This window comes from Dermacentor silvarum, chromosome 4, assembly GCF_013339745.2.
Source record: "Dermacentor silvarum isolate Dsil-2018 chromosome 4, BIME_Dsil_1.4, whole genome shotgun sequence".
NCBI classification, from domain to species: domain Eukaryota; kingdom Metazoa; phylum Arthropoda; class Arachnida; order Ixodida; family Ixodidae; genus Dermacentor; species Dermacentor silvarum.
In genome coordinates, this window is record NC_051157.2 from 118,746,425 (window position 1) to 118,762,351 (window position 15,927).

Consider the following 15,927-nt stretch of genomic DNA (forward strand, 5'->3'; position numbering starts at 1 on the left):
GCGTCGGAAGAAGGCGCGTTTGCTCTACATATATGGTGATTGTAAAGGAGGAAAGAGACGCCTACTTCTGCAGCCCTTAAGCGAGCACGGCGCAGAACGCGCGTTTGTTCTCCGCCGTGCGTTCACTCCCCGTGAGAGCGCGCGCCCCTCGCGCCCTTTCACTCGCACATACAGCGTTCGGCGCAGAAGATAGCGCCAACCTTTCCCTTTCCCTCAAGAACCACTTATCATCATCGGCGACGATTTCATCTCCATTGACGTCATACAGAACCTCACGGCGACAGCGACGGCGACGCCGACGGCAGAAATCTGCTTTTGAGTGTCCATATAATTGCTATCGCAATAATAACTATAATTACGCTATCACATAATAATTGTCATAATTGTCAATACATAATTCCCACAATATTACAGCTTCGCTGATCTTCCAACTCCACCCTAGTAGAAGGGCTGGCAGTTCTAATGCGATAGCGTTTAGGGCCCCGTGTCACAGAAAATCCGGCGTCGGCAACCAGCGCGTGATCCTAGAAGGTTGAATAAATGGTGTGATCGCGGGTGGCGTAGGAAATCATCCAACCACATCGACCGCGCAGGCCCTCCACGTGGTGCAAGCTTTCGGTGAACAAAAATTGAATTTCTTACAGTGAAATCCGTCAGAAAAATTGTAAAGTACAACTTTACCATTTGGCGTCGGATTCGCTATCGGATTGTTTCCCAATCGGCGTCGGATTGTAATTTGAATGTACGAGAAAACCTAATTCTACTGCGAGGAAACTGAAACACAAACCCCTTTTCCAGCATTTATACCAGACCTGCGCGCGTCGGGGCAATAGCTAACAATTAATAAAATAATGAAAATAGGTCCTAGGGCCTTCATATTTTAAAATAAGACCCCTTATATTGCCCCTGGAAAAACGTCTTTCCAGCAATGCATTTTAGTTTAAAAGTGAAGCCTGACTTCAAAGGGATCGGTTTAAGCTTGGTCTTTGTAAGCTGGCTTTCCCACGTTCAGTGTTGCAGTGAATGAAGCCTACTTGCCGTATGCGAACGATGCGATGCGAACGGGTCCCGATAACGCTATTGCGTTCTATTCTTAGAGGCGAAGCTTAAGCGTCCTCCAATGTTTGTTTTTGTACTTACTATCACGTTTGTGATAACATTGATGCAATGCGTCCTTTCACCTAGCTCCTCCCATTATCATCCCCCATTGTGACCCTCTTTCTTCCTCTCTTCCCCTTCCCTTACCTAGAGTAGCAGGCCAGATGCTCCATTTTCCAATCATTAAACTGCTACTTCTTATTTCACTATTCTGAATATAAAATTCGTTTGTCCTTCAGTGCTTATAATTACTGCCTTGGGTGCTCTGTCAGAAAAATTTATTGCATTCATTCATACGGCCTGAGACTTTCTGTAAGTCTCGAAAGACAAAAAAGTATATAAATTCCTACGTATGCTTTTCTTGTGTGCTGATATTGATTAATTCCTATCATATATCCTTACAGTGTATATATCCTAAATATTTTATGTTTCGACACTACTGACTTTATATGTTCAACTTGATGAATTTGATATGTCACCCACCGCGGTGGCTTAGCGGCTATGGTGTTGCAAAAGCACGAGCTCGCGGGGCCAAATTCCGACCATGGCGGCCGCATTTCTATGTGGGCGAAATGCAAGAACGCCCATGACGCGTCAATTTCGAGAAATATTTCAATTAATGAATTGCAGCCTGGGGAGTTCGCAAGCATATCTACTTAAAACAAATTTCTACAATGACACCCATATTGAGATAAGCGTTCCCAGCTTGCGCCCGTGCTCTTTCCAGTGAAATTTACCTTGAAATGCGTCACAAAGATTTTTTAAAAAACGTAAACGGATCGACAATACATTTTAACGCAAGTTTGACACACCTTATCTCAAAATTGGTGCCCGTTTCAAGATTAGTGGCCAGTGGAGATGTCTTTAAAACCCACTGGCTCTAGTTTGTAGGGAGAGAAAGATAAAGGAGATGCGAAAGGCAGGGAGGTTAACCGGGAAATATCCAGTTTGCTACCCTGCCCTAGGGAACGGGTAAGGGGAGACAGAAAGATATAGAAAAATACACACACATAGAAGGAGATGGAAATAAAGAACACACACGCGCACAAAGGAACTCAGGAGTGTCACAGTCGTTCAAACAGGTCTCTTGACCGGAGAAACTTCGGTAGCACCCCGGTCACCTTCTGGTGTGGAGACCGCATCAGCCGGACCGCATCAGCCGGCAAGATCGTCTGCTCAGAAAGCGGCAGGTCGTCGAGGCGTGCGAACTCCGTCACGCGCGACTGTCTCTGGGATCTGTAGCGGGGACAATGACAGAGGATATGTTCGATTCTTTCCTCTCTGCCACAACTATGACAGGCAGCACTGTCAGCCAATCCGATGCGGCAAGCGAATGCATTCGTGAAAGATATCTGAACTGGACTTGGGAAGCCAATTGGCGACCCTCGACCAGGCCCGGCGCGCCGCAATAGCTAGTGGGGCCCTGGAAGAGGGGCTCCACCCACAGTAATCAAGCACGATCTTTATTTCAATAAAGTTGTTTCGCTCTCTCTCTCTCGTGAAAGATACTCCAAGTCGCAGTCAGCAGAGAACACGTGTCTCGATTCGGGAAAGTACAGATGGAATGCGTAGTCGGAGGGATGGGTTCAGGTGGTGCAGTCGAGTATGCCGAAAACCTGGCGTGTTTCACATTAATCGTGTGGCATCACGCGCGAATATGCGAAGCGTTGTTGCTGCATCGGTTATTGATAGCGGGATGGGTTTTTTACGACATTTTCACGAGCAATCCACTAGTAGGATACAACTTAAAAAAACAGCAGTTGGCAACAAAGGCACACGGACCGCGCGGGGTTATGTTACTCCGCCAGTAAATGACCGAAGCAAGCGAAATTGTTGTCATGCGACGTTTTCAGTATGGCGTCGTACTTGATACGACTGTACTTGTTGTACTTTAACGTTACACCGTAATACACGAGTGCAAACGTGCAAAATTACGCATTTATAATTTTATTTTTGTAGTTACCGCTTTATTTAGGCAACGGGGAAAGTTTGAAGTACGAACTATTTGCAGCCTCGCAGAGGAACAGTGGATGGCGGTTATGAGGGCGTGGGCGGGGCTTCGCTGCAGACTTAAGTTATCTCCGACTATAGCAGCTTCATCGGCGTGTTTATTGCCCATGATGCCGCAGTGGCCTGGGAGCCACTGAAAAGTGATGGCATGTCCTTTTTCTGGTAGTTAGTTATATAGCTGCCTTTTTTCCAGCACAAGTTAGTCTTGTGGTTCACGATGTAGAGGGGATAGCAGATAATGCAGGGCTGCCTTCGAATCGGTAAATATGCTCCATCTTCGTGGTAGATCTTCATGAATCATGCGAACTGCTCTGCAAAGTGCAGCAGACTCCGCAGCAGTCGACGTTGTCCGATGAGTGGTTTTAAACTGAATGGTCATGGCATTTTCTAGGAAGATCACAGCTCCTGCCGATCCGTCTACCATTGTCGAGCCATCAGTGTAGATGTGAAGATGGTCGTTGTATGTCTCGTGCAGCATGAGTAGATATAGCTGCTTGAGAGCTGGCGACGAGAATCCTGCTTTCGCTCGAATTCCTGGTACCTGAGAGTCGAAGTTGTTGGCGAGCCAAACACCAAGGAGGTGACAGCAACCTCTCGGCAGGCGTATAATCTCTAGGGAGGCAGTCACGGTACGCCGATATATCCTGGCATAAGGAAGCACTGGGCCGGTCTTTCGGCAGTGCGGCGAGGTGATGGAAAGGCGCGCGGGCAATTTGCCTGATGTGTGCTCTGAGCACTTTCAATGTCATGTGAGTTGTCACTGGGTAATCTTGAGCTATCGAAATTGTTTCCGCTGTCGATGTGCAGCGCGGCAATCCATAACGAATTCTGAGTCCCTGCGCCTTAGTACTCTTGATTGTGCGGATATTGCTTGTGCAGGTATTGCTCAGTACAGATAAGTTGTACCTCAGACATCTGAGAAACTGCACCCTGTATAAGTCATTGCATCGCGCGTACTGATGTTCCCCACGTTTTCCCTCCAAGAAATGTTAGAACGTGTGATATGGCCGTCAGGCATTTCTTCAGGTAGGCCACATGTGGACTCCAACTGAGGTCTCAATCGATGATCCCCCCTAAGAATCTGCGCGTCCTGGCGTAACAGTGGTTTTGCTCATTGATGTATTTGGCGTACGACGTCATTGGCTTCTGCGTAAACGCGACCAGCGCACATTTGTCAGTTGAAATCTGGAGGCCTTGTTCGCAAGGAAACGCTGATATTGAAGTCGCGGCTTTTCAAGCCTCGTGCGCCCCTGATTACGTGTTATACCTGACGTCCACATGCAGATGACCTCGGCGTACATTGATATCTCGACAACACTGGGTATGCATTCCACGAGACCAACAAGAACAAGTTTGAATAGTGTGGGGCTCAAGACACCACCTTGGGGAATACCACGGTATGTGTAGTGTTGAGAGGTCGGACCGTCATCGGTCTGCACAAAAAGGACCTCATGTGTAAGTATAGTCGCTGGTCCACCAATACACTCGGCCATCAAGGCCAACCTGTTCAAGAGCATCAGGTATGGCGTCAGGAGCAACATTCTCATAAGCTCCATTTCGGTCCGGAAACACAGCGACCGATAACCGTTTACATCTCGTTTGATGTTGAACGTGAGGGACCAGATCGATGAAATTATCAATAGGGCAGCGGAGACGTCAAAAACCGGCCACAGCGTTTGGACAAACTTTGTAGCGTTCCATGTACCGCTCCTATCTGGCAAGGATTGTGTGTTCTATCACCATCCCTATGCTATTGTCAGGAGCACACATGATCAATGCCGGCAAAGAACACGAGACGCCATAGAGAAACTCCCTCATCCAAACCGGTGACTGGTGATGGCGGCGAATTGCTAAACAAGAAGCAACCACAAAGTAGTCTGAGTTTTTTGCCTCCTACACCGACAAGTTGCGCCCCATTCGCATGTGCATGTGCAACCCGAGTCAGCTAAAAATGTTGCATAGTTTTAGTCGAAGCGGTAATTCTACTTTACAAGGGCAACGCGCAATGCGCAGGTAGGGGTGGAGGGATACTGACATCAGTTATCCGGCGCTTAGCGACTGTCTGATAAAATCGGTGTTCGGATAATAATGTGAAAAATGGCAATGTGAAAATAAAGGTATTATTCGATGGACCAAGATTTACGGCGTTGCGTCTACAATTGAAAAATGTTGAGGGTATTCTACCTTGACTCGCGAGCTATTAATTAGTGCCCGAAAGTCTAACAGTGAAGGCAGCCAAGTGCTATACTCGGACGCACGACGATATGATAGTGTGTTTGTAAGTTGTTTGTGGCTGTTAATCACTCATTGATGACGTCCCATTTTTCTCTTTTTCAGGACACTTTCCCAATGCGACTTAAGGCCTTCTACATAGTGAATACTCCCGTTGTCTTTGAAAGAATATACACCTTTTTTGTGAAGCCATTTTTGTCGAAGAAGCTTAGAGAACGGGTAAGTGGTTTATAAGATCATGTGTTCCTGCTCCTTTTCTCAGCTGCACCATGTAGTGCTCCGTCCCTTCTTCGATAGAAAGGTCATTGGCAGAGTTGATGTATAGAGATGAGTCAAGATGGTGTTTTGCAGGTCCTCTCTGCTTAGACAAAGGTTTATGATGTGGTATGCATCACAGGACATCAACTTTTATGCGTACAGGAACAACGTACAACGAAAAACAAGATATGAAATCGTCGGTAACGTTAAGTGCAAGTGCACGAGTGTTTTCTAAAGAAACTCCATACAAAAGGTCAGATTGGGTGATGACGTAGCAGCACAACACACGCACCCGCATTCGATATTTGATCCAATTCTCAGGAGCCTATACCCCCCAGTAGTGGAGTCGTCACGATGGTTAATTTACAGGGCTCGGTCGCTGAGCTTGCCCTATAGAGCATCGATCAAACGTTGCTGGTCAAATAGATAGACGTATACGATAAGAAGCACGCCAGTGACATGGCTAAGGGTCAAGATACGGCCTGCAGCAGAAAGTATGTATATTTTCTTTTCCAGCGAAGCAATCTGTTTACTGATAAAAATTTGCTTTTCCCAGGTTGGCGCTATAATTTACATCCTTCTCCCTTTCGGTCAGGCAAATTCTACAAAAGTTTGTGTTTCAATCGTGTTCCAACTATATTAGGAGGAAGGACGGCGATATAAACGAATGTGACATGACGGTTAGGGGTAATAATGTGCACGTTTTACAATGTTTTACAATGTTTTCTATTTTTCTACTTTTTTCGACACTGCCGTAAAAGTTCACTAAATCTAAGTGTTCACTGCATCGCTTTACCTTATACTTGGCCATAGCACTGAAGTCGTTTGTCACTTATGCATATTCTAGCCCAATCTCGCGGTGGTGATTTACGCATCTTAAGGAACGTGCGCTGGTGCATGCTAACAAGGATAGGTTCCTTATGGCTCGCACTATGAAATCACAAGCAGTAGACTACCGATATTGCCGAAAAAGAAGTTTATAATCAGCGGGTTCTGCCACCAGTAACTCGCGGGACCAAAACCTAGAAGTTGATAGAACACTGCAAACATGTGCAGACGACAGCAGAATAAAATTTTCAAGTGCTATATATAGCATTCAACTTAGAAGGTGACGGCTACTGGAAGACAGCAGTCGTCTTAACTGCTGAGTCACATTTAGCAAAACGAAGATTTCCGCGACTTGTCTCCATGGTTTGAAAACTCAGGTGTCCATACTGGGCATCATTTGTTTTTCTTCCAGGTACACTTGCTCAAGGACGGCTTGTCTGAACTCTGCGGTGTCATTCCTTCCGATCTAATACCAAATGAATACGGTGGCACATTCGAGGACTTCGACTTCGATAGAATGGAGCGTTTTCTCCTCGACAAAGCAAGTCACTTCGAAATGATGCGGCAGTGCGGGTACGAAACGAATTGATCTACAAAGTGAAAGTCAGGAAGTAAATACTGCCATCACTTTCTGTCAGTTGACTCTCTCGCCGCTGGGATAGTGTTTGCACGTTCGCAGCCACGGCTACACTTAAGGGCCTGCTCTAACCACGGCTGCCAGTGGACAACGCGGTCGCCTTCTAGAACAGGCTACGTCGAGGCCTTAGAATTCTCCAGTGAGCAGCTGAAGTGTTCGTGAGTCGCGTGGTCGGCGGATCAGGACATGAACTAAGAGGTAACACTGAGCGAGAGTCGAAATACGGGAAGAATTGCGTCAAGTAAAATGGTTTTAATTGTATTTAATTGTGCCTGTTCTGTTTTTTTTTTTCGGTTGAAAGTGTTCTAGCGCTGGCAGATCTGCAAACAATAAGGAGCACAGCACAAACCAAGCGATGGGGACTACTTACTTCTTTAATAAGCTGTAGCCACGCAAAGAAGACAAGAAAGCCTATTTTATTTAGTTAAGGATATGTAGTCATTGGCAGTAATCAGTCTTGTTCGCGGCACCTTCCCTTTCTTTAATACTACGGCACTAATTAGAGCGAATGTTGTACATTTATCCTCATAAGTAAAGAATTCCGCTATCATATAACGGCAATGGGTGATTTAGTGGATTGTATAATGCGTTGGATATATGCAATACAAGTGAGAAAGCGCGTTTTAAAACTGAATGACCCCACACAAAATAATGAGATCATTGTCGACGTAACACGCGCAAGCATTTTAAACCAAGGTGTCAAACCGAAAAAAAAAGACCAATTTGGTTCAGGTTTGGGTTCAACGCACTCTCGTTTCATTCCAACTCACTTCCGGTCCGGACGAATAAAATTTTATAACGGTTCACGAATCGGTTCTCAAAAATGAACCGGTTCCTGAACCGGTTCGTCACAGTAAACTTTATCTTGTCCTGTGATGTCCACGCTACGCAGTGCTACTGACTCGTCCGCATGGCGCATTCACAGGTTTTGTCCGGAGGTGTATGAATGGGCTCCCTGGCCCATGGCCGCAACAGAAATTTACAGACGTGTTCAAACAGTGAAATACCCGCCGTGGTTCTTTAGTGGCTATGGTGTTGAGCTGCTAAGCGCGACGAAGTCGCGGGATCAAGTCCCCGGCCACGGAGGCCGCATTAGGATGGGGGCGGAATGCGAAAACACCCGTGTACTTATATTTGTGTGCACTTTAAAGAACCCCAGGTGGTCAAAATTATTCCCGAGCGCCCCACTACGACGTGCCTCAAAATCAGATCGTGGTTTTGGCACGTAAAACCCCATAATTTTCTTAACAGTGAAATTTTCTAATAGAATCGAATAAGAATATTCTAGAAAAGCGACCGTTGAATAATGATGCAAATATCGAATATTCCGAATTAAAAAAAAGAAAATTGTAATGAAACGTTTCGTGAAGTCTGTTCGGCAACAAAAGGCTTGTTTACATTATTAGATGCATGACCAGCAGATGTGATACAATACGATCGCACCTGATGCGCAATGGCAACCAAAGTAATGCAAAAAAGTAAGGACACGTCCCAGATGCATTTAGTAGAGTGCAGTACTCGTTGAAAGATCTAAAGGCAAGACTACACCACGGCGCATCGTTTTTAAGGAATCCAAGCGTGTTGAGATGTGTCAAATAACAAATTGTTTTGTCTAAATAGAGACAATTTCACAGGCAGCCTAAGACGAAACATGCCTACTCGACGGATGGTAACTATATTACGCTTAAGTGACCTCGTCCATCTGTTTGATCAGGAACTTGATCGCCTGCGCTACAACTGCAGTCCTGCTAAAGTAGAATAATTCAGGCAAGTCTTTATTTGCATCAGCTGTCTTTTTCCCTGTAGACGGGAAGACTTGTTGTTCCTTGTAGTATTCGAAGGAATCTATAACAATAGACCTTGGGGATGCTGCATATGTCCGAGCTTGAGATGCCAACAATGCGAACAGCGGTCTCGCAATTCCGTGCTGGACTCTTTTCTTTTCTTTATAAACTTCTTGTACGTTTTCCTTTGTCCGAGAGACCACCCAAATCCATATTGTATTACAGATAAATTACAACTCCAAAGTTTTAGTCGTTAGCAATGAAAAACTAGCAGTTGACATCTTGCTCAGTGTACTGCTTTATTTTAAACAAAAGCAGGTGATGAGATTGATGTTTCTGAACGATGAACAAGGGCAGTTTATGCTAAATACAGCCACAGTCTTGCTTCACGTGGCGTAGAGTGCTGGGCTGACTAAGAGCGAACAAATAAATCCAAATCGCGTACATTGTGTCCCGGGAAAGATTTGAAAAAAATGAAGGGCGTTGTAATCTATTTGGAGGCTCCAAACGTACGTTGAAGCGATACTTCGGACCTTACAATATCTTGCGGCGAGTGAGTGGCATTAATTACGAAGTTATTCCTGACAGAAGTCGGCCACCTCGACGTCGACAATCTCGGTCCGAGACTGCGCTGGTTGCGCGGCTAAAAGCATACCGTGCTTCATGACAGCCATGGTTTTTATGGTCACGTCGTTTGTAGTGCGTTAGCATTAGAAGGGTCAAAATATAAAACGTGTATATGTGTGAAGTGTGAGAAGCTGATCATGTGGTGGTAGAGGTAGAGATGGGAAGGGAGAGCTTAGAAGAGCGTGTATGTGTATCCGTGCATTTTGTCGCGGCTCATTGTTGACTAGAGATAATGTATATTTTATTGAGAGAACTAGAACTCCGAGGTTCGGCGGGTATCATCTGGTAACCAGAAACGAGATAGTGTCCACATCATTCGGAAAAATAGGGCTTCGCGCGTACCACGTGCAAAGTCTCAGGCAGGTCCTGACGGCACCTCGAGCAGGATGGGCTGTCAGCAACGACTTCGTAGTTGACGTCGTTGAGGCGTCGTATAACCTTGTGTGGTCCGAAGTATCGACATAGAAATTTCTCTGGTAGACTTCGGCGGCGTACTGGAGTAGAAACTCAAACTCTATGGCCGGGCCTAATTGAGATTTTGGCCTACTATAACTTGAGATTTTGCATACCTTCAACAAACAAAACAAATTTCAAACAATTGTTTATTCCCGCTTGGTTGACAATGTATGTGATTTAAAGAAAGCCGATGTTGATTGATTGATTGATTGAACATATATAGATTTTATTAACAGGAAAGACAGAGAGGTCGACCTGTGCTAGTGTGCTCTTGTGCGCTACTCTGTGCTAGGTAGCTGGGAAGGGGAGTGAAAGTACTGTGGTGGATGATGACGATGATAAAAGGAGCGCTGACTGCTTATGTACATTAGACGGTGGCCCTATACTAGAGCTGCTCGTCTAGCTTCGTCTCCTGCAGAAACTTAAACAGCGCTTTAGTTACCCGCATTGAAGTTGCGGTGTCACGCCATGGGGCCGAGAATAGCGTCCTCCGATAGTAGTTGCCTGCCGACGCTTGCTAGGGAACCTTCCAACGTCCTTCTCTCCAGCGTATATGCTGGGCAGTCGCACACTATGTGTTCTAGCGTTTCAAGCGCTTGGCAGTGTTCACAATCAGGGCTATTCGATTGGCCGATGAGGCTTGCGTAGCGACGTTTGAAAGCAACGCCCAGCCGAATTCTGTGTTGCAATGACGCTTTGCTCCGCGTAACCTTTGGGGGCAAACAGAATTTACCGTCTGGGTCGATCATATTTAGGCATCTGTGAACGTTGTCAGCCGGGCTCAGTATGCCTTCGTGAGGTCCTGCATGAGTGCTTTGATCACTGAGTTAGTGTCAGGTCGTGAGTATGCGAATCCGTACTTCATCAGAGGAAGAGAATGCTGATCTTGCCTCACTGTCCGCGAGTTCATTGCCAAAAACACCACAATGACTAGGCATACCCATTGTAAAGTGATCACGTGGCCACCTAGCTAGGCACTGTGATGAAGTTCAGTGATTTCTAGCACGAGCAACAATATGGACAGTCCTGCGAAGTTAATTCGGGGCGGGCCTCAGTCCCGGCCTAGGCTTCGGCCACGAATCCTTAGGCTCGGGCGGCTTCCTCGGCTCGCTGGATGGCCCAGAGTTGGTCTTCTAATGTGGAGCTGACCAGAGCCGCCTCCCAGCGCGCCCGGCGGTTCGAGACTGCCTCCTCGTGGTTTCTGTGTATTTCGTCGTCTAAACTCTAGCGTTCCCATAGCATGTATCCCAGGGTTGCCCTGGAATCGCACGTCCTACATTTATGCGTCGAATAAAGATCTGGGTAACACAGACGAAAGATCACTGGACTTGGGCACGTGTGTTTGCAACTGTCTCCAGGCAACTGCCTGCTTCTTACTTAATTTGTTGTGTGGTGGTGGGTATTTGCGTCTACCAAGCTTGTAGTGCTGCGTTATTTCAATATAGCTAGTCATACGTTCCCACCACTCCCACTCTGCCACGCATGTGGAATCGGTCAAGGCTTCGTCGGCTTCCGCAACGGCTCGGTTCGTGAGCTCTCGAGCCACAGGTACCGCCTCGTTGCCGGCCAGTGGGGTGCGTGTGTGTACGGCCGTCCATATGATGAACATGTCGTTTTACAGCGAAGCTGTTAAGGGTTCAGTCATCGATGGTCGTGTCCGCGTGTAGAAAAAAACATCTCATTTGCCGTATGCTGTATGGGCGAGTGAAAGCGGGCGAGGGACGCGCGCTTTCACGGTGAGCGAACGCGCGGCGGAGAGCAAACGCGACTTCTACCGTCGCGCGAGAGGCCGTGGGGGACGGGAGAGAGGAAGGGGAGGCGACGTTTAACTGCGGCATCAAATGCCTATCTTGCGACCGCGCGCAAGGGGGAACTGGCGACTCAATCAACCACGCGAAAGGAGGAAACCGGGAAGGCGGCGCGGGAGGGAGGGAGTGTGGCTTTTGATCTGGGAGCAATTAACTGCGTACTTGTACTTTGCGCGGCGACGCGCGGTCGTGGGCACCGTATCTTGAAAGCGATCTGCAACACGGCTCCTACCGTGGTATGCGCTGTGCTTTCGCTGCTCAGTTTCCGTTGAAGCGATAGACCGCATGAACCTTCGCTCGCTGCTGCTGGCGCGCTTGCTGACGCCAGCGTTTTGACAGCAGCTGTGTGCGGTCATCAAGTGTGATCTATTCATGTTTGCCTGTCCGTGCTGACGCCATCTTTGTTAATTCAGTTAGTAAGCGATTATGTTTAAGTTTATAGAGCCGATAAAACTACTATCCTTACTCCGTACAGCTCGCTACTAATTTGCTATCGTAATTGATGCTTTGCAACGCGCAGAACTGTTGTCGACGGCGGCAGCGTTTTGCCCGCCTTCGCACTGAACGCGCGCGGCGTTGGGGACGTGTTATGAAGAACATGCCAACCTCTGCCGTACATCCTATGGCAGTGTACCGTAGCGACATAAGGCCATGGTCCCTGTGGTCACTAAATAAATGAAAACCACCGGATAATATTATTTCTTATTCTTTAATAGTTCAAACAACCAATTACACCATCACATCTTCTTAGTCATAATTGGAAATACATAATTCCCACCATAATACAGCTTCACTGGTCTTCCATCTTCACCCCCGTAGAAGGGCTGAGAATTTTTTGTTTCGGATTTTGCCCTCGTTATTCCTTAGTATTCGCAGCACCTCTCGGGAGACACGGCCGTTAGCACAGTTACGTACCGCCGTTTGCGAGTCGCTGATCACTATTGCGGCCTCGGTGGTGGCCACTGCGAGAGCGATGGCCACCTCCTCGGCTCTCTCGTCGTGTGGGGTTTGCACCGTAACGCTCGTCTGGCATTTGCCTTGGCGATCGACTGCCGCGGCCACGCAGCCGCGCCTGCGCGGCGCGTATGTTGAGTAATGGTAAAAATAACAAACAAACGCATATTCAAGCTCTTTCTCTTAATGCCAAAGTAATTCAAAATTATATATATATATATATATATATATATATATATATATATATATATATATATATAGCCCTGCTTGCTGTCGGTGAGTCGACATAAAGTTTGCTGTTCTTTAACCTGAAGTTACGTAAGCACACACATACACATACACACACACACATAACTACATATACAGATGGATAGAGTCAGATCGTTTGTGGTTTGCCCTCGCTCCTTCCCTCCACTCGCGAAATTGTTGCGCCACTCGTGCTCTCGTCGCTTCTCAAATGCTAATCGAGGCTCGCTCGTTGCATCCGTCCACGTCTAACACTTCTCGAAGTCTAAACAGCCCGAGGGATGGGACAAGCAAGAACACGAACAGCGAAGCGCTGACCTTCAACTATCGTTTATTGCGTGCTGCGAACTTAATATAAATGCGCAAAAAGGAGAGAACATAAGGAGAACGAAATCTCGACAACGCTATTGCGTGTGATGTCATGTGACGTGGGACAAACGTCCTAAGTCTGTGGTGAGCATGTATGTATTTGACTTTCTCTATACAAGGCAGGATAAGCGCCGAAGTTGCAATAAACCTGAGCATCCGGCGGTGAACCTTCCTTACGGGCAACTCCGGCAATTTTTCGAGATCAACGGGTCTGCATTAAACTTGCTGAGTGCGTTCTTTTGGTACGCTTCCGTCATTTCTTGAAAACATCAGGATACAGAGCTGCGCATATTTTTGACAAACGAATTGCGCTCATTCTCTCGTAACACCTGCCTTGCCTGATCCTCAGCTTCTGGTCAGGTTGTGTTAGTACGTAAAAGGCGGTATACGCACATCATGCTGGGAATTAATGGCAGACGACAGGGCCGAGGAGCGCGCTAGTCATAGTGGGCTGTGTTTGCCGTAAGAAGTTGCTGTCGAGAAAAGTTGCATTCTTTGTGGACAGGCAAGAGATGGGAGGCAAGTGATGTTGCGCTGTTGTCTTGTTGTCTGCACCCTCGCCATCCGCACACACAGTTTGAGACGATGTCGATTGCGTTCAGCCGAGGTTAAGCCTGTCACACTCGCCGAGTTCGTGCCTCTACTGCTGGCGGACCTGAGCGAATCACCTGAAGCTAATTAAGCCATTATTAGAATGAAGAAAACTGCTTCTGTGGTTCAGTTTTGACCACAAGAATTTGAAATAAACCATTCTTGATTTTCGTACAGTGCACACGCAAAAAGCTAGAAGCGACGACACGGCGCGCTGTCAACATCGGTACGTTGCTGTTATCGAAGGCTGCCCCTCGCACTCACCGGCACTCCGCTAAATTAAATGTTACTGCGTACATGGGTGTATTTTTGCGTATTGTTATGCTCACTCGTTATTTAGCTTCCGAGGTGCACTGTTTGCCTCGTTGTAGTGTATCCCAAATGGGCAGCAGGTTGAGGCGGAGGAAGAGGGGACGCCAAGTTGGAGGAGGGGGGAGGCGGCTGTTCTATGAGTGAAGACCTTATTCAAATGTCTGCGGTAAGCAGGTACGAATGTTCGAACACTGCTGCCTGCGGAATAACGAATGTTCGCTGTCTACGACACGTACGTGCTGAAGGTTGCGCAGACATCTGCGAATGTGTTCACGGAATAGCGTGTATTTCGACCCACGCGTGGACTCTCTTCGAAAACGTCCCTGCTAGAAGTCGCAGTCGCTTCGTTATCTAGATGAGTTTCCGGATGTCACTGTGAGACCAGGCGTGCACCAAATTGAAGTGCAACGTCAACGCGGACTAGTCCATTCCACAGTTCTGCATTCGACCATTGAAATGCAAGTGAAATAAATGCACGTGAAATGCAAATCCTTCACGGGTGGATATTTTGTATGCAGCACATTGATATTTTCACAAGACATAGCCTTCCAAGTTTTTCTGATTATTTCAAGTGAATCCTACGGATGTACTTCACCGGGAAATATTCTTTTGCGCAGCCCAATAGTAAACCGAAGGGAAAAAGTTATTTATTCTTGTAGTACTACAGAAACTTTAGAACACTTGGAATTCATTTCTATAGCTTGAAAAAAAATATCCTTAAAAGCAGTTATTCACTTCCCGTATTCACTCCCGTGAGCGAGAACACAGAATATCGTTTCAAGCAACCGCTTCTAGTGCTGTGTTAATTAAAATGTGGCATTTTAAGATTCAGCAGGTAGCTCTCCCTCAAGACTTTAGTGGCAATGAGTACTTTTATGCTGCAAATGTCTGTTTAGCCACTACAGTTTCTTGAAAGCAATTTTTTGCTCCCTTTCATATTGCTCGAGGGGATATATAGTGGGGCACCACATCCCTGGCCAATATGCCACGACCACTGCTTTCATGCGGCAGTGCAGACACTTATTCACAGAAAAAGAGACTAGCAGCAAATTTTGAATAAATGATCCTGTTTTTTGTGCTCAGAAGATTCTTTAAAGCTTTTGCGCACCTTCTAAGTCGCAACTCGCTCGACATTTCAGACAGGCACCACAACTGATCACTGATTTATGTGCGGTAAACGCTTTATATCTATTTTTCCGGTAACAGAGGGCACTGCTGCATCTTGTTGTTTTTTTTTTTCTTTTTTAATGAACACGAAAGCCTTAGGTGTCAATTGTTGGCGGTGCCTTTGGCAAAACTGCGCCGTGACAAAAAAATGGCCGACGCCGCAAGAATGCTAGGATTGACTTTACATTTCTCAGGGAGGTTCCTGTAGACAAAGCAGATTAGTGGCTTTGAAAAGAAAATTTCGTGCATTTAGTTCTGGGTGGGAACAAACCCGGGCCCCTGGGGTGCGAGAGAGAGCATGCTTCCTTTGAAACGACGGCTGCGTTTTTTAATTATTATTAAACTGAAGCCACAGCTGCTCCACGGCTCTGGTTTACTAAAGGTGTGCCTAGTGCGTGCGAGATTGCACACGTCACGTCGCAGCCTTCTCGCTGACTAAAGGTGCAGCCTAGTGCATGCGCTAATATGCTGCACTTTAGGTACTGCGTGAAGTGTTCATCTGTAGCGTTCAGGAGGTCGCCTTAGTGCCACATGTGTACTTCCCATTGTG

The 15,927-nt window shown here is 46.7% G+C and overlaps 1 protein-coding gene across 4 annotated transcripts in view; it reads left to right on the forward strand.

Moving 5' to 3' along the window:
* The window catches only part of LOC119450577 (alpha-tocopherol transfer protein-like), a 65,921-nt gene that overhangs the window by 38,409 nt on the left and 11,585 nt on the right, over nucleotides 1–15,927 (forward strand). For all 4 annotated transcript variants that reach the window (XM_049665992.1, XM_049665990.1, XM_049665991.1 and 1 more), the window contains one exon: nucleotides 5,446–5,559. In XM_049665992.1, the coding sequence (XP_049521949.1) occupies nucleotides 5,446–5,559 (114 nt within the window). The remainder of the gene's footprint in view (nucleotides 1–5,445; nucleotides 5,560–15,927) is intronic.